Here is a 9,279-nt window from a genome sequence, read left to right as displayed (position 1 = left end):
CTAGACTATATATATATCACTACTTCAAACCTTAAAAGGCTGGCTTTTTCAATTGGAAGAAAAAGAGTGATATCAAGCCCACAAGACAGAGACCAAAGATGAGCATACATAGTCATATGTACAATGTAATATTGTATTTTTATCTTTGTAGACTAAGGTGTTCGAAATGTCAGTAATGGACTAAACCTTAGTGAGTGTTGTAAACCTATGTATCTTCTCCATGAGAGTAACCCAAATAGTCAAACACAAGTCTCTATCAGACTAAGGTAGAAAACCTTAGAGAGTGTAGATCCTATATGTATCCTCTCTGTGAGAGTAACCAAAACACTCAAACCTGATTATACATCTATCATTTGTAAAGCTTGAAGAGGCTAGGAAAAGAATACTTGTAAAGCCTGGAGGGGCTTGTCAAAGAATACTCACTGCTAGCCAGAAGTGGCTAAGAAGAATATACTAGCGCTGGTGAGTGAAGTTGGCGGGCCAGGAGTGGTCGAGAATACTTGGAGAACCAGAAGTGGTGTAAGAATACTAGCACTGGTGAGTGAAGCTGGCGGGCCTGGAATAGTCGAGAATACTTGGAGAACCAGAAGTGGTTTTAGAATACTAGCGTTGGTGAGTGAAGCTGGCGGGCCAGGAGTGGTCGAGAATACTTGGAGAACTAGAAGTGGTTTAAGAATACTAGCGCTGGTGAGTGAAGTTGGCGGGCCAGGAGTGGTCAAAAATACTCAAGGCCAGGAGTGGTCGAGAATAATCAAGGCCAAGAGTGGTCGAGAATACTCAGGTCTAGGAGTGGACGATAATACTCAAATGTTCTTCATTTCATATTTAGTGGAACCCTTCAGTTGAAGGAGACTGGACGTAGCTCAGATGAGAAAACCCGTATAAAATGATTGCATTCTTTTATTTACTTAGACGTAAATCTTCCTCACCGATTAAACTTTTGTGAAAGATTTCGTCCAATGTTTATATATCTTTAAAATAACTTTTAGACGAAGACGCTAACTTTGCTTAACAAACTTATTACACTGAAAGTTTCAGCTGCTGCTTATCCTTAAACAAAACTATCTTGAAAAGGAAAATACAAGAACCTCAATCATTATTGTTATATGAAACATTTTCCTTCAGTAGAAGATAAATCTTTTAGACGCAATAACCTTGTACTAGAAAATCTGCATAACCGTTTGGTATTCAAAATTGCAAAGGACAAAGGACATTATTCTTGCAAAAACGTTTATAAAATTTCCTTCCTTCACACACACGCATATTCAACCCCCCTTCTGTGTGTTTTTTCTACTAACTTCAATTGGTATCAGAGCTTGACCCCTTGGGTTGAGCATCTAACAATGCAGGGAATACGAAGATCCATAGAAGAATGAATGATAAAGGAAAGCTGAAGAGCAAGAAAGACGAACAACTGGTATAGGTAAACCTAGTATCAAATCATCTACTTCAAATGATGCATAGTGCTTATGCTATGAGAGTACATTACATCTGATAGGGTAGGACATTATGTGTGCTTATGCAATTTCTTCTGAAACACACTAGAGCAACAAATGTAGTAAAACACTACGTTTAATTATTCCTCAGAGTGCAGTAAGAAATTACTGGGTCTGGAAAATCTCTATCGAATGAAGCATCTAGAAAGGTTTCCTTGCGTCTGAACACTCAATCCTCATATTTGAGAAAGTCAGTCTACCACACTCCTAATAAATGATCGTCAGTCAAATCAATCGTAACAATTATCTATTTCTTAAAAACATTTAAAGGGGATAAAATCTTTAAATCAATGAGTAGCATGACTGTCACTCAGGGTTTCTCTTGGAAAATATGTTTCCCTTATCCAAAAATTTAATGCAAGCTGCACGTTTCACTGAACGAGGAGAACAAGGAGTGCCGCGTCATAATGATAATAATTGAAACAGGAACTCCCCTACATCAAAAATATCTATAAATTCTCCCGCTCGTAGCATTCTACTTCACACTCCTGAACGCTCAAGACTTCTAAAGCCTTTTTGAATACCAACACTTCATTCTCTTCCAAATGTCCTTCATCCACTATGTAGACCCCTAAAATTGTCCGAGTCGTAAATAAAGCTCAAAGACTCTCAAAGACCGAAGGAAAGTCAGCCGGAAGGACTCCTGGAAGACCCTAAGATGATTCTTTGTAGGTCTAGAAGTCTTAGAGTAGCTTAGAATAAGGGTGTGCGAGGATTGGAGCTCAATACACCCTCCCAGAGGTTCAGTACGGCCGTACTGAGCCATTTAAACTGCAATACGGCCGTAGTGAACTCAATACGGCCGTACTGAAGTTTTTGAACTTCAGTACGGCCGTACCAAATTCAATACGGCCGTACTGTAGTTCAAAATGGCTCAGTACGGGCCGTACCAAATTCAATACGGCCGTACTGTAGTTCAAAAACCCAGTACGGGCCGTATTGACCTCCCAGGCCGTATTGCTCCTCAATCCTATAAATAAGACGTCATTTGCACGTCCTCCCACACTTTGGACAGACGTTTGGACCCTCTTGCTGAGGATTCTTGGGTTTTTGAGCTATTCTCTGCCCTAGGAACCTCTCTGAGAGCCAACCCGACTAAGTTCTTGAGTCATGAGCCTTGAAGCTTGAGACTCGAACAAGTCGAAGGGAAATCTCTTTGATTTCCACAGTTAATATTTGTTCTAGGGAAAGGAGCGAGCGAGCGTGTAGTGGGAAGGAGCGCCAAAAAGCCTCCTAACTTCCTTTTTGAGTATATAAAAGCACGCTTCAAAGGTTTCTTCCCAAATCCTTTCTTTTACCGCTTTTTGATTGTTGCATTGCACATTTAAAGTTTTCATCATGTAAATATTTTACTCATAATCGTTTCTAATAAATAGGGGTAATTTAGTAACTTTACGCTATTATTTATGAAATAATCTGTCATAGGGAACCCGAAAGGGGCGTTGTGGGGTGCTAACACCTTCCTCACACGTAACCGACTCCCTTACCCAACTCTGGTTGTAATGGCCGAAGTTGATTTGCGAAAATCAATTGCCTTATATCTTTTTCCAATGTTTTGAGTAAAACATTGGTGGCGACTCCAAGAACCCCTTCTTTTTACGAAAACCACTAATCCATGGAGGGTCCCGCTTGGGATTAACATGGATTGGTGAGAATCATTTAACAAAATTGTTAGCTCGATGAGGTCTCAGTTTGAGAATAAGTCGTTCTAACAATCCATCATTTTTCAAAACTTAAAAAGAGTCCAACCATCGTCGCGAATGCCAATGTCCGTTTCGGCGGGTGGCGACACACTATAATGGATGCACAAGTGAAAAACACTGCACTAGTGATCATCTCTACTGAAATGCGCAAATTCATCAATTGTGCCTATACCTTCATCTCGAAGCTAAAGCCAATAAAGTATTTGGAGCATCAATTCAACATAAGCTAGATGAACAAATGGGGAATAATCATTCACGAGGATTTGACTAACTTTGAAATCCTCGAATCACAAAGGAGGCAACAACACGAGATGGGTGAAGAAGTGAAAACAATCATTCCGAAGTCCATGCTGAAGAAGCAAAATACGAATGAGCATTGGCAAAGAAGCTGTGAAGATGGAGGGAGCCAAAAAGCACGAGAAGGAGTACGATGAGCAAGAGAAGGAACTGATTAGGTTGAAGCGTGAAAGGCAAAGCCAAAACGACCAACTTAATCGTCCGTCTACATCAGCCTTCATTTCCTCTATCAAGAATTCCTCCTGACTCCTTAAAACTTCATTTCTAAAAATATATGTGTTATTCACCTTTTCTATGCATCTGACCTCACAATAGTGGTCATCAGAATTAGTGTATAAAATTTCCTTCCTTCACACACACACATATTCAACCCCCCTTCTATGTGTTTTTTCCGCTAACTTCAAGTGTGATCTTTTATTCGAAGCTCATTGAAGAGGGAGTATGTTCTAAGTTCAGCCTCTCCAGACTAGATTGATATTTAAGGCTTCAGCTAACCCAATTTTTTGCTTTTTGTACTAGTTTTGAGGGTCTCACAATCTTTTTTGGATCTTTGTACTGGTTTTAAGGGATCTAGTAACATTTCTCCCTTTGTACTGGTTTTAATGGATCTAACAACCTTTCGCCCTTTATACTGGTTTTAATGTGTCCAACAACCTTTCGTCCTTTGTACTAGTTTTAAGGGATCCAACAACTTTTCATCCTTTGTACTGGTTTTAATGGGTCTAGCAACCTTTCGTCCTTTGGGGAGTTCTGCTTCCATGAGTAGTCTTAAAGAAGGAATTTCCACTTTTATAGGTAGGACTGCCTCTATCCCGTATATCAAAGAAAAGGGTGTAGCGCTTGCCAATATACGAACATATGTCCTATACCCATGCAAAGCGAATGGTAACATTTTATGCCAGTCTTTATAGGTGACAACCATCTTTTGTATAATCTTCTTGATGTTCTTGTTGGCCACTTCAACTACCCCATTCATTTATGGTCTATACGAAAAGGATAATTTTCTTGACCATGACTTGTCCTATCGTGTGGGTACCGAAGGTTCCCTCGTGAATTTCCTTCATTAAGGATTGAGCCTCCTTACGGTCGATGCACCTCAAAAGGACTAAATTAAAGCATTTCTTGTATAAGATGCCCTCGTGCAATGAGAATCCAATAGCTCTGCGTCTAATCACCTTCTTATCATTGTCAGATGACCCAACCGAGTATTTTCCTCCTTCGATGTATTGTTGGATGTCAAAATACCATGGATCGCCATTGTCATTTTCTTCCAACATAAAACAATGAGCTTGCACTTCATGTCGTTTCATTCTAATGACCAGCATTTCACATCCTTCTTTTATGGCAAACATGGATGACAACATGGCTAAGGCATCTACCAATTGATTTCCTTCTCTTGGGGTATGTTCAAAGTCGATTGATTCAAATTGGGGCATCAAACTTCGTACATATTCCCGGTAGGGGATTAATTTGTGATCCTTCATTTCCCATTCGTCCCTTAATGGATGTATCACAAAAACTGAGTCACCGTATATACAAAGGCAGCCTGTAAACCCATTATACAGGCTTCATATTCAGCCATGTTATTGGTACTATCAAAATCTAATCTTGTCATCATTAGGATATGTTTTCCTCGGGATGACATCAGTATGTCCCCTATCCCATGTCCCATTAGATTTGAGGCTCCATCGAAGAACATGGACATGGATTCCTTCTCAATTTGTCCTTCTTCATTGCTTCCTAGGGTCAAAATTTCTTCATTTGGGAAGTCATCATCTATTTCACGTCCTCCATCGGTCGATCCATTTGCTAGGTAGTCGGCCAAAGTGCTTCCTTTGATTGCTTTTTGCGAGACATAGAGTATATCGTATTATGATAATAGTACTTGCCATCTGGCGACCCTCCCGGTGAGTACGGGCTTCTCAAGTAGATACTTGATGGGGTTTATTTTTGATACCAACTGGGTGGTATGTCTCAACATATATTGTCTTAATCATTGCACGACCCATACTAAGGCACAACAGGTCTTTTCCAAAGGTGAATACCATGTTTCTTAGTTTGTGAATTTCTTGCTCAGGTAATAGATAGCTCGTTCTTGGTTGTTGGTTTCACCTTGCTGACCTAACATACATCCCATGGAGCCTTCCAACACTATATGATATAGAATCAAAGGTCTTCCTTCAATAGGGGGCATCAAAATTGGTGGATTTGTGAGACATTTCTTGATCCTATCAAAGGTAGTTTGGCATTCCTCATTCCATTCCATTAGTTGATTCTTTCGGAGTAGTTTGAAGATAGGGGTGCATGTATCGGTCAGTTGGGATATGAAACGAGCTATGCAATTTATCTTCCCAAGGAATCCTCTAACCTCCTTTTCCGTCTTTGGGGGTGTCATATCTATGATGGCCCTGGCCTTATCCGAATCTACTTCTATCCTTTTTTCATTGACAATGAACCCAAAGAGTTTTCCTGATCACACTTTGAAAGTACATTTAACAGTATTTAGCTTTAGTTGGTAATTATGAAGTCGATTGAATAATTTTCTCAGATGAACGAGATGATCACTTTCATTTTTTGACTTGTCGATCATGTCATCTATGTACACCTCAATTTCTTTATGGATCATGTTGTGAAATAGAGTTACCATAGCCTTCTGATAAGTTGCTACAACATTTTTCAAACCAACTGGCATCACTTTGTAATAGAATGTGCCCCATGAAGTGATGAAAGAAGTCTTCTTGTGATCCTCAATAGCCATATTGATTTGATTATATCCTGAATATCCATCCATAAATGAGAAGATAGTGTTTGTAGATGTATTATCCATAAGTACGTTGATGTGTGGCAATGAGAAGTCTTCCTTAGGACTGGCTCGATTTAGGTCTCGATAGTCCACACAAACTCCCACCTTCCCATTTTTCTTCAACACGGGCACTATATTCGAAAGTCGTTCGGGATATCGGGATACAATCAAGAATCCAGCATCCAATTGCTTTTGAACTTCTTATTTTATCTTAAGGGACCATTCATGTTTGACTCTTAGAAGCTTTTGTTTCAGAGGATGGATCCCATCTTTTATGGGCAGTTTATGCTCGATAATTCTGGGGTCTAGTCCTGGCATGTCATGGTAGGACCAAGAAAAATGTTGACATATTCTTTCAAAAGGCTAATAAGTTGACTCTTGACTTTATCCTCAATCCTTGTGTCAATCAATACTTCCTTTTTGTCTTCCCCATGTCCTAAATTGATTCTTTCGATTTCCACCTGATGAGGCTGGATTATTCGAGCTTCTTGATCTTCTAACCCTTGTATTTTGGAGGGAAGACCTTCTTCAGCTTCAAGTGATGCGTCCCAAACGTTTGGATTTTGTTTATTTTTTTTCTTTTAGCCATATTTGCTTTCTGTGCATGGGTTTTAGAGCTTTAATGTATGTAAGGGAAGAAATGAAAGATAGACAAGAAAAAATTTTCTTAAAAAATGACGTGCTTTATGAAAAAGAAAAAAAATCAATTACATGCCCTTTTATTATGGAAACTCATGACCTTGGGCAGGAGTTGTGGGTAAAATAAACGACAAATGAACAAAAATAAAAATGGACCTCTAATAGTCTCCTACTCTAGCATCTTTTCAACAACACCACCTCACGGTCATTGCTCTTCATGTTTAAGGAGCGGTTCCTTGTCAATGTTAGGTGTGTTGGTGTCAAATTTTAACCACCCAGTATCTCTAAGCCCTTGCATGTGTATCTGTAAGGTCTTATAGTGTTCCATTAAATGTCCCGGGGAGCCTAAATGATAATCGCATCGCTCCTCTGGTCTATACCCTGTGGGGTAAGGAGGGTCAAGTCTCCTTAGCGGTGGAAGTTGTACCAGTATCGAGGCTTCCAAAACCTAAGGTAGCAATTCCGCATAGGTAATGGGAATTCTATCGATCACCTTCTCCTTCCTCGGCTTGGCTTGCGGCGAAGCTTGCTTTCTAGGATGGTTGGTCGCAATGGTGACAGCGTTGACCCCTGTTCCTTTTTCTTCCTATAGGACTTCTTAGGATCATAGCCTGTTGGGGCCTTCCCTATCTTCCTGCTCTTTAGTCCTTGTTCGACTTTCTCACCTATAGTGACTATGTCAGCAAAAAAGTTCAAAGTATTCCCTATCATCTTGTCATAATAAGGTCCACTTAAGGAGTTTATGAACATCGTTACCATCTCTTTATCAGACAATGAAGGCTTTACTTGTGTAGCCAACTCTCTCCATCTTTGTGCATAATTTTTGAAGGACTCGTCGCCCTTCTTACTCAAGCTCTATAGATCAGACCTATCAGGAATTAGGTCGATGTTGTATTTGTATCACCGTAGAAAAGTTTGTGAGTTACTTCCATGTCTGGACCTTTCCTCCATCTAGTTGCATATATCAGTTGAGAGTAGCATTCAAAAGGCTTTCCTAAAAGCAGTGGATCAGGAGCTTTTCGTTGCCTATATGGGCCACCATCTTCGTGCAGTACATCGTCAGATGTCCTTTTGGGCAACTGGCTCTGGTGTACTTTTGGAAGTCAGGGATTTTGAACTTAGCGGGGAATTGGATGTCCTGCACCAAACACATATTTGCGGCTTCTTGAACATCAAAATTGTGGCCCTCCACAGCTCTCAATCTTTCCTCCAACGTGTTCAGATGATCCTTGGAGACGTCCCTAATGTTACTGGAATTATTATCTTCATGTTGTAGCTTGTTCACGATCTTGCACATTCGAGCCATCTGTTCTTTAAGCTTCTTGAGCTCTTCGTTCAAAGTACGATTCCTCTCCTCTAGTGATTCCATAGATTTTATCCTTTGAGCCCTTGTGAGTACTAAGTGTTGAAAAGCCACTTTTGAAGGACAACGATAGATTTTCATTAGGCTTATTGGGTATATTTGAGAGAAATTTCCAACAAAATGTTGACTTGTCCTTGTGAAGGTAAGTCATCGGTGTCCCTTTTCGGAATATTTTCTGATGTGACAAAGGTCACATTGATTTTTACTTTTGTTAGAAATTTCCTATTACCCCTTATGCATGATGTACGTTTACGCATATTTGCCGTTCTTTATTTTTTGGAGAATTATAAAAAATAAACAAGTAATTTGAATAACAATGGTACAACAAACATTCGTTCACACAATATACACCCTCGAACAATAGTCCTAATCCATGGATTGGGATTCCTGTTAAGAAAAGTGTGTTGTATAGGTAGGTTCTAAATACCTCACTAGTCTTCCAAGGTTCCCCCATTATAGGGACCTAGTATCTTTGACGTTGTCACCTGGAAAACTCTTAAGGTTTGTCACTGTGTTTTGCACTAGAGTAACTGGTTATCACCTTGAGTGTGATTTTTGACAAGGTTTGCAGGCTCTAAGGCTGTTCTTGGGCCGGTTGTATGCCAAGCATTGCCTATGTTTACACTTTCATGCCCTCGGGTATAGAGGGAACTGTTGTGTGCTATGGTTTGTGTACGATTGCTATTTCAAATAAGTGCGGAATTTAAATAGGCAAACATGTATCATACAACTAAAACAACGAGGAAAAAAGGGAATTGATATTCAAACTATTATTCTTATCTTTGCTAACTTCATCATTTTTTAGGGCCTGACCCTTTTTTAACTTCCCTAGTGGAGTCGCTGATGGCATCCTTGCTTGCATGGATGTGAGATGATGAACAAGGAAGGACGCTTTTGCTCCAAGGATCAAGTTCTTCAAGGTGGCGCAAGGTTTTAGGGAGGATGATGATGGAATGGAAGGATTTGGAGGTTGGGTAG

General features: G+C 39.9%; 1 protein-coding gene across 1 annotated transcript; it reads right to left on the bottom strand.

Moving 5' to 3' along the window:
• Positions 1-4,479: 4,479 nt before the first annotated feature.
• Positions 4,480-4,980, bottom strand: LOC145957218 (uncharacterized). Its single transcript, XM_083073438.1, has one exon. The coding sequence runs from the start codon at positions 4,978-4,980 to the stop codon at positions 4,480-4,482; it is 501 nt and encodes a 166-aa protein (XP_082929564.1).
• Between the last annotated feature and the right edge of the window lie 4,299 nt (positions 4,981-9,279).

The sequence above is a fragment of the Cajanus cajan genome, chromosome 4 (genome assembly GCF_000230855.2).
Source record: "Cajanus cajan strain Asha chromosome 4, NIPB_CcT2T_4, whole genome shotgun sequence".
In the NCBI taxonomy this organism is placed as follows: Eukaryota; Viridiplantae; Streptophyta; class Magnoliopsida; order Fabales; family Fabaceae; genus Cajanus; species Cajanus cajan.
Note: the sequence above shows the minus strand (reverse complement) of the source record. Positions and strands in the feature narration are given on the sequence as shown.